The sequence below is a fragment of the Somniosus microcephalus genome, chromosome 11 (assembly GCF_052327205.1).
Source record: "Somniosus microcephalus isolate GS21.2 chromosome 11, FLI_Smic_1.0, whole genome shotgun sequence".
Lineage (NCBI taxonomy): Eukaryota > Metazoa > Chordata > Chondrichthyes > Squaliformes > Somniosidae > Somniosus > Somniosus microcephalus.
The window spans coordinates 235,228,686-235,242,493 of NC_140997.1; the positions used below are offsets into that span (position 1 = coordinate 235,228,686).

General features: G+C 53.0%; 1 protein-coding gene across 2 annotated transcripts in view; it reads right to left on the minus strand.

Annotated features, from left to right (window-relative positions):
- Window positions 1-1,171: 1,171 nt before the first annotated feature.
- aldh1l1 (aldehyde dehydrogenase 1 family, member L1) overlaps window positions 1,172-13,808 on the minus strand; it is a 154,468-nt gene continuing 141,831 nt past the window's right edge. For both annotated transcript variants that reach the window (XM_086002160.1, XM_086002161.1), the window contains 3 exons: window positions 11,680-11,785; window positions 5,721-5,920; window positions 1,172-3,678 (listed from right to left, as the gene is read on the minus strand). In XM_086002160.1, the coding sequence (XP_085858286.1) occupies window positions 3,623-3,678; window positions 5,721-5,920; window positions 11,680-11,785 (362 nt within the window). In that variant the 3' untranslated portion in view covers window positions 1,172-3,622. The remainder of the gene's footprint in view (window positions 3,679-5,720; window positions 5,921-11,679; window positions 11,786-13,808) is intronic.

Genomic DNA, 13,808 nt, shown 5'->3' on the forward strand with positions numbered 1-13,808 from the left:
AGCACGGGTTAGATACAGAGTAAAGCCCCCTCTACACTGTCCCATCAAACACTCCCAGGGCAGGTACAGCACGGGTTAGATACAGAGTAAAGCTTCCTCTACACTGTCCCATCAAACACTCCCAGAGCAGGTACAGCACGGGTTAGACACAGAGTAAAGCTCCCTCTACACTGTCCCATCAAACACTCGCAGGGCAGGTACAGCACGGGTTAGATACAGAGTAAAGCTCCCTCTACACTGTCCCATCAAACACTCCCAGGGCAGGTACAGCACGGGTTAGATACAGAGTAAAGCTCCCTCGACACTGCCCCATCAAACACTCCCAGGGCAGGTACAGCACGGGTTAGATACAGAGTAAAGCTCCCTCTACACTGCCCCATCAAACACTCCCAGGGCAGGTACAGCAGGGGTTAGATGCAGAGTAAAGCTCCCTCTACACTGCCCCATCAAACACTCCCAGGGCAGGTACAGCACAGGTTAGATACAGAGTAAAGCTCCCTCTACACTGTCCCATCAAACACTCCCAGGGCAGGTACAGCACGGGTTAGATACAGAGTAAAGCTCCCTCTACACTCTCCCATCAAACACTCCCAGGGCAGGTACAGCATGGGTTAGATACAGAGTAAAGCTCCCTCTACACTGTCCCATCAAACACTCCCAGGGCAGGTACAGCACGGGTTAGATACAGAGTAAAGCTCCCTCTACACTGTCCCATCAAACACTCCCAGGGCAGGTACAGCACGGGTTAGATACAGAGTAAAGCTCCCTCTACACTGTCCCATCAAACACTCCCAGGGCAGGTACAGCACGGGTTAGATACAGAGTAAAGCTCCCTCTACACTGTCCCATCAAACACTCCCAGGGCAGGTACAGCACGGGTTAGATACAGAGTAAAGCTCCCTCTACACTGTCCCATCAAACACTCCCAGGGCAGGTACAGCACGGGTTAGATACAGAGTAAAGCTCCCTCTACACTGTCACATCAAACACCATCGGGCCAATGTTCCTGATCAGCACTATGGGAACGATTGAGTGTTGATTTTAACACAGTGAGGATGGAGGAAGAGTTTGTCTGATGGGGATTAGAAATTTAAGAGGAACAAGGAAGGAAAATTCAGCATAACAGTCCAAGAGAGAAAAACAGAGTGATTGGAGGGAACAGTTGAGACAATTCCGAGTGTTTTTAAGCTTTAATAAATTAAATTTACATAATTTCTAATTAACCAGCATTTATTTACGGTGTATTAAACTTCACTTACAAATCATTATTCGTCAATCGCGACTGCAGAGTACAAAAGATGAATGATGGAGAGGGGCTGAGATCAGTGAAATGTAAATACATTTTTACAGGAGACCCACACCCTCCAAAGCAGCAATGGCAAAACAGGAGAGGGGAGTTTTCAAATCCTCTAGTACCGAGCTGTCCAGCCTCCGAGAAACCTTCGCCAGATATGAACGGCCAGTTTAATTCAGGCAAGGGAGGGGAGTGACCAACTATCTCTGTCCTTGTCCTTTTCCCTGTGGTGGCTTGACCCCTCTTCCACTTTACAAGACACGTCGGTTAGAGCTACGAGCTCTGGCGGGGGCGGGGGGAGGGTTAGGGGGAGACAGTTGCGTTGAAGGTCTTTGAGTTCCTGGGTCTGATGAGGCTCCATTGGATCTAGGGTTTCAAATGCTGCAAATGAACTCTAGTCATTGACCCCCTCAGTGGCTGATTGGGTACATGGTGTGGCACTGAGGCACACAGACCAGCAAGATCCCAGGTCCCACCTTCAGTCTGTGCCCGGGTGGCCGAGCTTCGCTGCCATTAGCCTTGGTGGCCCTGGACAGGGGCAACAATGGGCCCGGAGTCCAGCTATTGGCCACTTCATTGGCTCCTGTTTGGTGAGGACAGGGTCAGGTAGGAATGTTCTATCCTCCCCCGCTGGCACTTCACACCCGCTAATAACGGACCCGAGGCCCGGGCTCCGGAGCACGGGCCAACATCTCCGGGCGAGGGAGAGCAAGGGAGGTGGAGAGAGGGGGAGGGAGAGAGGGGGAGAGAGAGGGGGAGAGAGAGGGGGAGAGAGGGAGAGAGGGAGAGAGAGGGGAGAGAGAGAGGGAGAGAGAGAGAGGGAGAGAGAGAGGGAGAGAGGGGGAGAGAGAGAGGGAGAGAGAGAGAGAGGGAGTGAGGGAGAGGGAGCGAGGGGGGAGAGAGAGGGAGAGAGAGGGAGAGAGGGGGAGAGAGGGAGAGAGAGGGGGAGAAATAGAGGGGGAGGGAGAGAGGGAGAGAGAGAAAGAGGGAGAGACGGAGAGAGGGAGAGAGAGAGAGAGAGAGGGAGTGAGGGAGAGGGAGCGAGGGGGAGAGAGAGGGAGAGATAGAGAGAGCGACAGGGAGAGAGAGAGGGGGAGAGGGAGAGAGAGAGAGGAGAGAGGGAGGGGGAAAGGGGGAGAGAGAGAGGGGGGCAGAGAAGAGAGGGAGAGAGAAAGGGGGAGGGAGGGAGCATGGGAGGGTGAGAGAGAGGGAGAGAGGGGGAGAGGGAGAGGGGGAGAGAGAGAGAGTGAGAGGGCGAGAGAGAGAGAGAGAGAGGGGGGAGAGAGAGAGAGAGAGAGCGAGAGAGAGAGAGGGAGAGAGGGGGAGAGGGGGAGTTGAATTTAGACGATTAAGAGGTGATCTAATCGAGTTGTTTAAAATGATAAAGGGATTCGATAGGGTAGATATGGAGAAACTAATTCCTGGGAGTCCAGGGGGTCACAATCTTAGAATTAATCGGCCGTTCAGGGGTGATGTCAGTGATGTGCCTCAATAAATCCGAGGCTTTTATTGACTTAGAAGGTAACACACAGAGGAGAATGTATCTTCCATCCAGAGGCCTGCCGTACTGGATGTGCTGCAGGCTGGGCCAGCTTACATAGGAGCCAGGTATGGGCGGAGCCCTACACACAGTACAATACAATGGAAATGAAACTGAAACCAACCACAGACACAGGCAGAGAAATACTGATGAGTGATGAATGGAATATTTCATCACAGTCAGGAAACATTTCTTCACACACAGAGCGGTAGAACCTGGAACTCTCTCCCCCAAAAAGCTGTTGAGGCTGGGGGTCAATTGGAGCTTTCGAGACTGAGATTGGTCGATTTGTTGTGTAAGAGTATCGAGGGATACGGAGCAAAGGCGGGTAGATGGAGTCAAGATACAGATCATGATCTGATTGAATGGTAGAACAGGCTCGAGGGGCTGAATGGCCTCCTCCTGTGTTGTGTCTTTCAGTGACAATTAAGTCTTACTGAATGTAAAATGAAAATGATTTAAGGTGCCAGGTTCTTTTTCCAGATCCGAGCCAATGATTACAATAGTATCGATCGCACAATCACAGAACAGCACAGAGGGAGGCCATTCGGCCCATCGAGTCTGCACTGGCTTTTTTGAAGAGTAATCCCCCTCCCCCGCTCCTTCCCTTAACGTAGCACCTTGTTCGAGTACTTGGGAATGGGACCAGAGGTGTGGCTGAAGATAGATCGTTTATTAATTATTGGCAAATGTCCATCTGATTATTTGTTACATTCGAGAAAGCTGCCATGGTCGGTGAGTCTCTGGGGCAAATGATCTGGGCTTCCTCTCTCGCTCTCGCTCCTCTGCTAATACTCAACCGTCACTGTTTTGGTCCTCAGATACTCGTTCAAAGCTTCCTGCCCTGTGGGGTAAGAGAGCAACGGTTACCGCACTGTAAACAGCAACTGGCGTTTAGGTGAGAGAGATGGCGCCCCTCAACCCAACCCCTTTCCCCCATCAATGACAGGAGGAGGCCATTCAGCCCTTCGAGCCTGTCCTGCCATTCTATTAGATCATGACTGATCTGTATCTTAACTCTATCTACCCGCCTTGGTTCCGTAACCCTTAATACCCTCTTCCCCCCACCCCAAATCACTGCGGGTGAGGGGGTGGGTCCAGTTTCAGGGAGGGGGTGGGGGGCTGGGTACAACCACCCAAGTAGCCAGTCATTTTGAGATAATGAAGGGGTGAATTTCCCTGAGGTTTGCTCCCCGATCGCCCCCAACACCCCCCACCCCAGCCTTCACCTCCCCACAGCTTCACACTGCCACACCCACGACACTGCCCTGCCGCCGCCCCCTGCCCCCCGCCCCCTACCCTTCGCCCCCCGCCCCCACCCCACAACACCGCCCTGCCCCCCCCGCCCCCACCCCCACCCCACGATACCCCCCCCACCCCGCCCTCAGCCCCCGCCCTCCACCCCAGCCTCCACCTCCCCACAGCTTCACACTGCCCACCCCACGACACTGCCCTGCCGCCGCCCCCTACCCTTCGCCCCCGCCCCCACCCCACAACACCGCCCTGCCCCCCCGCCCCCACCCCCACCCCACGACACCCCCCCACCCCCTCCCCACCCTGCCCTCGCCCCCGCCCTCCACCCCAGCCTCCACCTCCCCACAGCTTCACACTGCCCACCCCACGACACCGCCCTGCCCCCAGCCCCAACCCCCCACTCCCCACCCCACAACACCGCCCCAACCCACGCCCCCCCACCCCCACCCCCACCCCATGACACCCCCCCGCCCCCTCCCCACCCTGCCCTCGCCCCCCCGCCCCCACCCCCACGACACACCCAACCCCCCCACCCCCGCCCTCGCCCCGTAACTTTGATGGACGAGCTGCAGAAACCCCCAGAAAATGTCCATTTTTCCAGGGCTTCCGTAGATTTTTCACCAAAGTTAGGTTGGATGATTAAGTGAACCGCCCCCTACTCCTCACGGGGATTCACCTCCTGAGTGTCTCCAGGCTATTCGATTGTGTGTGGCATCAGAGTGGAGGCTGAGCTCGTTCTTGCTGGACACCCACACACACGTACACCAGCCGGAGTCACTGGTTAACGATCCCCTAGTCCACGAGATCTTCGGCAGCACCTCCCAAACCCGCCACCTCTACCACCTAGAAGGACAAGGGCAGCAGGCGCATGGGAACACCACCACCTCCAAGTTCCCCTCCAAGTCACACACCATCCTGACTTGGAAATATATCGGCCGTTCCTTCATCTTCGCTGGGTCAAAATCCTGGAACTCCCTCCCTAACAGCACTGTGGGAGCACCTTCACCACACGGACTGCAGCGGTTCAAGAAGGCGGCTCACCACCACCTTCTCAAGGGGCAATTAGGGATGGGCAATAAATGCTGGCCTTGCCAGCGACCCCCACATCCCGATAATGAATATTCAAACAGGTTTTATTGTTCCTACTGCTGTTCAAATACCTCTGTGACCTCACCCCTCCTTATCTCTGTAACCTCCTCCAGCCCCTACAACCCTCCGAGATCTCTGCCCTCCTCCAATTCTGGCCTCTTGAGCATCCCCGATTTCCTTCGCTCCACCATTGGCGGCCGTGCCTTCAGCTGTCTGGGCCCTAAGCTCTGGAATTCCCTCCCTAAACCTCTCCGCCTCTCTCTCCTCCTTTAAGACACTCCTTAAAACCGACCTCTTTGGCCAAGCTTTTGTTCACCTGTCCTAATATCTCCTAATGGGGCTCGGTGTCAAATTGTGTTTGATAATCGCTCCTGTGAAGCACCCTGGGACGTTTCACTACGTTAAAGGCGCTGGATAAACACAAGCTGTTGTTGGTTCCCTGGCTGAGCTCACTTATGACAAACCGAGGGGTAGAGCCTGGGATGTTCCATGGTCTGTGGGGCTCTGGACCCTGGGGGCAGCACAGTGACCCACCCAGCCTACCTAAATCTTTGCCGAACCCGGATTGCTTGAAGCCCCCAAATGGTGCAGCCACGTCGGTCTTGTTGTAGGTGTTGATGAAGACAGTCCCGGCCTGAAGTTTCTCGCTGACGTAAAGGGCTTTGCTGATATCACGGGTGAGCACGCCCGAGGCCAGCCCGAACTCCGTGTCATTGGCGCGTTTCAAGACGCCTTCGAGATCCCTGTTCAAAAAAGAAATACAGGGTCAACACAGTTAAGATAATTACATAGAATTACACCGAGTGCACAGCACAGGAAGAGGCCATTCGGCCCCTCCGCTCCTTGCCGGTGTTTCTGCTCCACACCAGCCTCCTCCCACCCCTCTTCATCTCACCCCATCACCATATCCTTCTATTCCTTTCTCCCTTGTGTGTTTATCCAGCTTCCCCTTAAATGTATCTCTGCTCTTCGCCTCAACCACTCCCTGTGGTAGCGAGTTCCACATTCTCACCACTCTCTGGGTAAAGAAGTTTCTCCTGAATTCCCCAGTGGATTTATTAGTGACTCTCTTATATTGATGGCCCCGAGTTCTGGTCTCCCCCACAAGTGGAAACATCTTCATATCACTAAACGTCTCCACGGGGAGAATGAAAGGCTCCTCGTGGCTCGGTGGTAACTTTGCTGCCCCCAGGGTCCAGAGCCACACAGACCCACAAGAAGTTGTGCTAAACCTTTATAAATCACTGGTTCGGCCCCAGCTAGAGCATTGTGGCAATTCTGGGCATCGCACTTTAGGGAGGATGTCAAGGCCTTGGAGAGGGTGCGGAGGAGATTTACTAGAATGGTCCCAGGGATGAGGGACTTCAGTTATTTGGAGAGACTGGAGAAGCTGGGGTTGTTCTCCTTAGAGCAGAGAAGGTTAAGGGGAGATTTAATAGAAGTGTTCAAAATTATGAAGGGTTTTGATAGAGTAAATAAGGAGAAACTGTTTCCAGTGGCAGGAGGGTCGGTAACCAGAGGCCACAGATTGAAGGTAATTGGCAAAAGAACCAGAGGGGAGATGAGAATCTTTTTACTCAGCGAGTTGTTGTGATCTGGAACGCGCTGCCTGAAAGGGCGGTGGAAGCAGATTCAATAGTAACTTTCAAAAGGGAATTGGATAAATACTTGAAAAGGAAAAATTTGCAGGGCTACAGGGAAAGAGCAGGGGGGAGTGGGACTAACTGGAGAGCTCTTTCAAAGAGCCCCCACAGGCACGATGGGCCGAATGGCCTCCTTCTGTGCTGTATCATTCTATGATTCTATAATATCTCCCAATCTCACTGACCCACCTTCTCACCAAATCACTAAATCCCAGATTTTAAGGAGGGTTTTAAAGAAGGAGAGGTTTAGGGAGTGCTGCACTGTCGGAGGTGCTGCACTGTTGGAGGTGCCGCACTGTCGGAGGTGCTGCACTGTAGGAGGTGCTGCACTGTCGGAGGTGCCGCACTGTCGGAGGTGCTGCACTGTCGGAGGTACTGCACTGTCAGAGGTACTGCACTGTAGGAGGTGCCGCACTGTCGGAGGTACCGCACTGTCGGAGGTACTGCACTGTCGGAGGTGCTGCACTGTCGGAGGTGCTGCACTGTCGGAGGTGCTGCACTGTAGGAGGTGCTGCACTGTTGGAGGTGCTGCACTGTAGGAGGTGCTGCACTGTAGGAGGTGCTGCACTGTAGGAGGTGCTGCACTGTCGGAGGTGCTGCACTGTCGGAGGTGCTGCACTGTAGGAGTTGCTGCACTGTAGGAGGTGCTGCACTGTAGGAGGTGCAGCACTGTCGGAGGTGCTGCACTGTAGGAGCTCCTGCACTGTCGGAGGTGCCGCACTGTCGGAGGTGCTGCACTGTAGGAGCTCCTGCACTGTCGGAGGTGCCGCACTGTCGGAGGTGCCGCACTGTCGGAGGTGCCGCACTGTCGGAGGTGCCGCACTGTCGGAGGTGCCGCACTGTCGGAGGTGCTGCACTGTAGGAGGTGCAGCACTGTAGGAGGTGCTGCACTGTCGGAGTTGCTGCACTGTAGGAGGTGCTGCACTGCAGGAGGTGCCGCACTGTCGGAGGTGCCGCACTGTCGGAGGTGCCGCACTGTCGGAGGTGCCGCACTGTCGGAGGTGCCGCACTGTCGGAGGTGCCGCACTGTCGGAGGTGCTGCACTGTAGGAGGTGCAGCACTGTAGGAGGTGCTGCACTGTCGGAGTTGCTGCACTGTAGGAGGTGCTGCACTGCAGGAGGTGCCGCACTGTCGGAGGTGCAGCACTGTCGGAGGTGCTGCACTGTAGGAGGTGCAGCACTGTAGGAGGTGCTGCACTGTAGGAGGTGCTGCACTGTAGGAGGTGCAGCACTGTAGGAGGTGCTGCACTGTCGGAGTTGCTGCACTGTAGGAGGTGCTGCACTGTAGGAGGTGCAGCACTGTCGGAGGTGCCGCACTGTCGGAGGTGCCGCACTGTCGGAGGTGCCGCACTGTCGGAGGTGCTGCACTGTAGGAGGTGCCGCACTGTCGGAGGTGCCGCACTGTCGGAGGTGCCGCACTGTCGGAGGTGCTGCACTGTCGGAGGTGCTGCACTGTAGGAGGTGCTGCACTGTCGGAGGTGCCGCACTGTCGGAGGTGCTGCACTGTCAGTTGTGCTGCCTTTTGGATGAGACGTTAAAGCGAGGCCCTGTCTCTCTCAGTTGGACATAAAATCCCACAGCCACTATTTCAAAGAACAGCAGGAGAGTTTTTCCACAAGTTGGCGGCCGAATTTCCTACATTACCAATAGTGACCACGTTTTTAAAAATATTTAATTGGCTGTAAAGCGCTTTAGGGCATTCTGAGGTGGTGACAGGCGCTATAGAAATGCAACTTCTTTCTTTAATATGTTACATCCTTTGACAATTTCACTTTTTCCAATACATTGATGACTGTATCGGTGCCGTTTCCTGCTCTCGCCCTGAACTAGACAATTTCATTCACTTTGCCTCCAATTTCCACCCTTCCCTCACCTTCACATGGTCCATCTCTGACTCTTCCCTTCCCTTCCTCGACTTCTCCGTCTCCATCTCTGGGGATAGGTTATTGACCAATATTCACTACAAGCCCACTGACTCCCACAGCTACCTGGACTACACTTCCTCCCACCCAGCCTCCTGTAAGGACTCTATTCCATTCTCCCAGTTTCTCCGTCTCCGCCGTATCTGCTCTGACGATGCCACCTTCCACACCAGTGCTTCCGACATGTCTTCCTTTTTCCTCAACCGAGGATTCCCCTCTACCGTAGTCGACACAGCCCTCGACCGTGTCCGTTCTATCTCCCGCACTTCTGCCCTCACCCCTGCCCCTCCCTCCCAGAACCACGATAGGGTTCCCCTTGTCCTCACCTTTCACCCTACCAGCCTCCACATTCAACGGATCATCCTCCGCCATTTCCGCCACCTCCAAAGTGATCCCACCACCAAACGCATCTTCCCCTCCCCTCCCCTTTCAGCATTCCGTAGGGACCGCTCCCTCCGAGACACCCTGGTCCACTCTATCACCCCCAGCACCCCTTCCCCTTCGCCTGGCACCTTCCCGTGCAAGCGCAGGAGATGTAACACCTGCCCTTATACCTCCCCCCTTCCCACTGTCCAGGGCCCCAAACACCCCTTCCAGGTGAAACAGCGATTTACTTGTACTTCTTGCAATCTAGTATACTGTATTCGCTGCTCACGATGTGGTCTCCTCTACATTGGGGAGACCAAACGCAGATTGGGTGACCGCTTTGCGGAACACCTCCGTTCAGTCTGTAAGGGTGACCCCGAGCTTCCGGTCGCCTGTCATTTTAATTCACTGCCCCATTCCCACTCGGACCTCACCATCCTCGGCCTCTTGCATTGTTCCACGGAAGCTCAACGTAAACTCGAGGAACAGCACCTCATCTCCCGATTAGGCACTTTACAGCCTTCCGGACTCAATATCGAGTTCAACAATTTCAGATCATAACCTCGGCCCCTATTACATTTTTACTTATATTTTTATCCACACCTTTGTTTTGGTTTTTCCCTCCCCGCCCTTTTTTTCTCTCTCCCACATGGCAGCTGTCTCCCATTCTGCCAGCGCATTTCACACCTAATCTAGAGCCGTCTTTTGTCTCCACTAGTCCTATCACCATCTCGTCTCGTTTTGAATACCTCTTAATGTCTCTTCACTTCTCTTTTGTTCTCTCCCAGCCTGGCCTCTTAATCTATTTCATTCCCTGTGCCTCTTTAGTCTTGGCAAAGGGGTTTTGACCCGAAACGTTGACTCTATTTTCTCTCCACGGATGTTGCCTGGCCTGCTGAGTTTTTCCAGCATTTTCTGTTGTTATTTCGGATTTCCAGCATCTGCAGTATTTTGCTATCATTTTTTAGGGAATGTTCTCATCGATTTCCTGCTCTCCTCGCCCGCAGGATCTGACTCTTCCCCAGGCTGGCAACTAGTAACCGTTCGTCACACGAGGCAATGAGTGTCAGTGGAAAAGCACAATACTGCGGATACTGGAAATCAGAAATAAAAACAGGAAATGCTGGAAATACTCAGCAGGTCAGGCAGCATCTGTGGAGAGAGAATCAGAGTTAACGTTTCAGGTCAATGATCCTTCGTCAGAACTGGAAAAAGTTGGAGATGGAACAGGTTTTAAGCAAGTGCAGGGGCCGGGAAAGGGGGGAGGGGAGGAAAGAACAAAAGGGAAGGTCTGTGATAGGGTGGAAGACAGGAGAGATTAAAGGACAAAAGGGAGGATGGTGTGAGGCAAGAGGAGATGGTAATGGGACAAGTTAAGAAACAAAAGATGGGTCTAGATGAGGTGTAAATGGGAATGGTAGAATCAGCACCTGCCGTCCGAAAAAATAGGGGCCGAGGTTATGATCTGAAATTGTTGAACTCAATGTTGAGCCCGGAAGGCTGTAAAGTGCCTAATCGAAAGATGAGTTCTGTTCCTCGAGCTTACGTTGAGCTTCGTTGGAACAATGCAAGAGGCCTAGGGAGGAGAGGTCAGAGTGGGAGTGGAGCGGAGAATTAACATGACAGGTGACGGGAGTGTTAGCGGGCTGATCGAACATCTGGGCATCACAGCCAAGCCTGACCTGTCCTCACCAGATGTCCACACACATGCACTCACCAGTGAGCCTGCTGTCCATGCTGCTTACCTCAGCTTTGGTCAACTATCTAAGCCTAGGAAGTCACACAACACCAGGTTATAGTCCAACAGCTTTATTTGAAATCACAAGCTTTCGGAGCGCTGCTCCTTCTTCAGGTAGCTTGGACTTGGGATCCCTTGTTTGAAGTAGGTTAGAGGAAGAGAGAATGTTTCTTCAAAATAGTGCCATGGGATCTTTTCCATCCACCTGAGAGAGCAGCTGACCTGACCACACTTCACCTGACGAAGGAGCAACGCTCCGAAAGCTTGTGATTTCAAATAAAGCTGTTGGACTATAACCTGGTGTTGTGTGACTTCCTACATCTAAGCCTAGGCTGGGGATCGAACCTGGCAATGCCCAGGTCTGTCCACTGCAGTTGGAGATGTGATGCAGTGGTTACGGTGAACCAGTTGGCCAAATCCCACCGGCAATTGGTGAAATTAAATTCAATAATTGGGTCATTTGTGGGCTGGCATCAGGAAAAATGTTATCTCGAAGACTTGTAAAAACCCAGCTGGTCTCTTTCAAAATGAGACGTTAACCCGAGACCCCATCTGCTCTCTCAGGTGGATGGAAAAGATCCCATGGCACTATTTCGAAGAAACATTCTCTCTTCCTCTAACCTACTTCAAACAAGGGATCCCAAGTCCAAGCTACCTGTAACACGAAGTGCTTCTCTTATCCTCAGGGCACTAAGCTATGCCTGAAAAGGTTTAATTCCCGTGGTTATTAAGTAAACAGAGCTTTCTACTTCATTCTCCATTCTGTCCTGTGCTTTCTATAATGATGCAGAGTCTCCTTAACTGCAAGGGTAGCAGGGGTTTGAAAGAACCTACCCGTTTTGGAACTTGGAGATGATCATGATGGGCCCGAAGGACTCCTCCTTCGCAATGAACATATGGTCCTCCACATCGACAAACACGGTCGGTTCAAAGAAAAACCCTGCAATGGAAACAGCAACTCAGAGCGATTGTAGGTTAAATATACTGTCCCTGCCCTGGGAGTGTTTGATGGGACAGTGTAGAGGGAGCTTTACTCTGTCTAACCCGTGCTGTACCTGCCCTGGGAGTGTTTGATGGGGCAGTGTAGAGTGAGCTTTACTCTGTATCTACCCTGTGCTGTACCTGCCCTGGGAGTGTTTGATGGGACAGTGTAGAGGGAGCTTTACTCTGTATCTAACCCGTGCTGTACCTGCCCTGGGAGTGTTTGATAGGGCAGTGTAGAGTGAGCTTTACTCTGTATCTACCCTGTGCTGTACCTGCCCTGGGAGTGTTTGATGGGACAGTGTAGAGGGAGCTTTACTCTGTATCTAACCCGTGCTGTACCTGTCCTGGGAGTGTTTGATGGGACAGTGTAGAGGGAGCTTTACTCTGTATCTAACCCGTGCTGTACCTGCCCTGAGAGTGTTTGACGGGACAGTGTAGAGGGAACTTTACTCTGTATCTAACCCGTGCTGTACCTGTCCTGGGAGTGTTTGATGGGACAGTGTAGAGGGAGCTTTACTCTGTATCTAACCCGTGCTGTACCTGTCCTGGGAGTGTTTGATGGGACAGTGTAGAAGGAGCTTTACTCTGTATCTAACCCGCGCTGTACCTGCCCTGGGAGTGTTTGATGGGACAGTGTAAAGGGAGCTTTACACTGTATCTAACCTGTGCTGTACCTGCCCTGGGAGTGTTTGATGGGACAGTATAGAGGGAGCTTTACTCTGTATCTAACCCGTGCTGTACCTGTCCTGGGAGTGTTTGATGGGACAGTGTAGAAGGAGCTTTACTCTGTATCTAACCCGTGCTGTACCTGCCCTGGGAGTGTTTGATGGGACAGTATAGAGGGAGCTTTACTCTGTATCTAACCCGTGCTGTACCTGTCCTGGGAGTGTTTGATGGGACAGTGTAGAAGGAGCTTTACTCTGTATCTAACCCGTGCTGTACCTGCCCTGGGAGTGTTTGATGGGACAGTGTAGAGGGAGCTTTACTCTGTATCTAACCCGTGCTGTACCTGTCCTGGGAGTGTTTGATGGGACAGTGTAGAAGGAGCTTTACTCTGTATCTAACCCGTGCTGTACCTGCCCTGGGAGTGTTTGATGGGACAGTGTAGAGGGAGCTTTACTCTGTATCTAACCCGTGCTGTACCTGCCCTGGGAGTGTTTGATGGGACAGTATAGAGGGAGCTTTACTCTGTATCTAACCCGTGCTGTACCTGCCCTGGGAGTGTTTGATGGGACAGTGTAGAAGGAGCTTTACTCTGTATCTAACCCGTGCTGTACCTGCCCTGGGAGTGTTTGATGGGACAGTGTAGAGGGAGCTTTACTCTGTATCTAACCCGTGCTGTACCTGTCCTGGGAGTGTTTGATGGGACAGTGTAGAGGGAGCTTTACTCTGTATCTAACCCGTGCTGTACCTGCCCTGGGAGTGTTTGATGGGACAGTGTAGAGGGAGCTTTACTCTGTATCGAACCCATGCTGTACCTGTCCTGGGAGTGTTTGATGGGACAGTGTAGAAGGAGCTTTACTCTGTATCTAACCCGTGCTGTACCTGCCCTGGGAGTGTTTGATGGGACAGTGTAGAGGGAGCCTACGTGTTCCAGTCGGCGGAGCTGTCACTGAGATATTTCTGACCCGTCAATCCCCGCCGACTCTTGGGTTAAATTTCTACATTACTGAAACTCAACTCTCTCCTTGTTGATCTCAGAGTCTGGGCAAAGTCATCGCTATGGCCAGTGCAACATGATAGCCTAGAAATTATAATCGGCCGTGATGTATAAATGTTTAACAGCTCGGATGGGATTCAGCTCCACGCGAACATCCTAGTTTCCCATCCTCGTCCCCCCATAATTCACCCAGCTCTCCTGAAGACGTTGGCTCCTGCTTGGCTTCAGGTCCACGGCCACTGCTGCACTTTGGTATCTCTCCCAAGCGGCAATGCTTCAGGCGGGTGTCTCCCCCCCACCCCCCGCCACTCGACTGAGG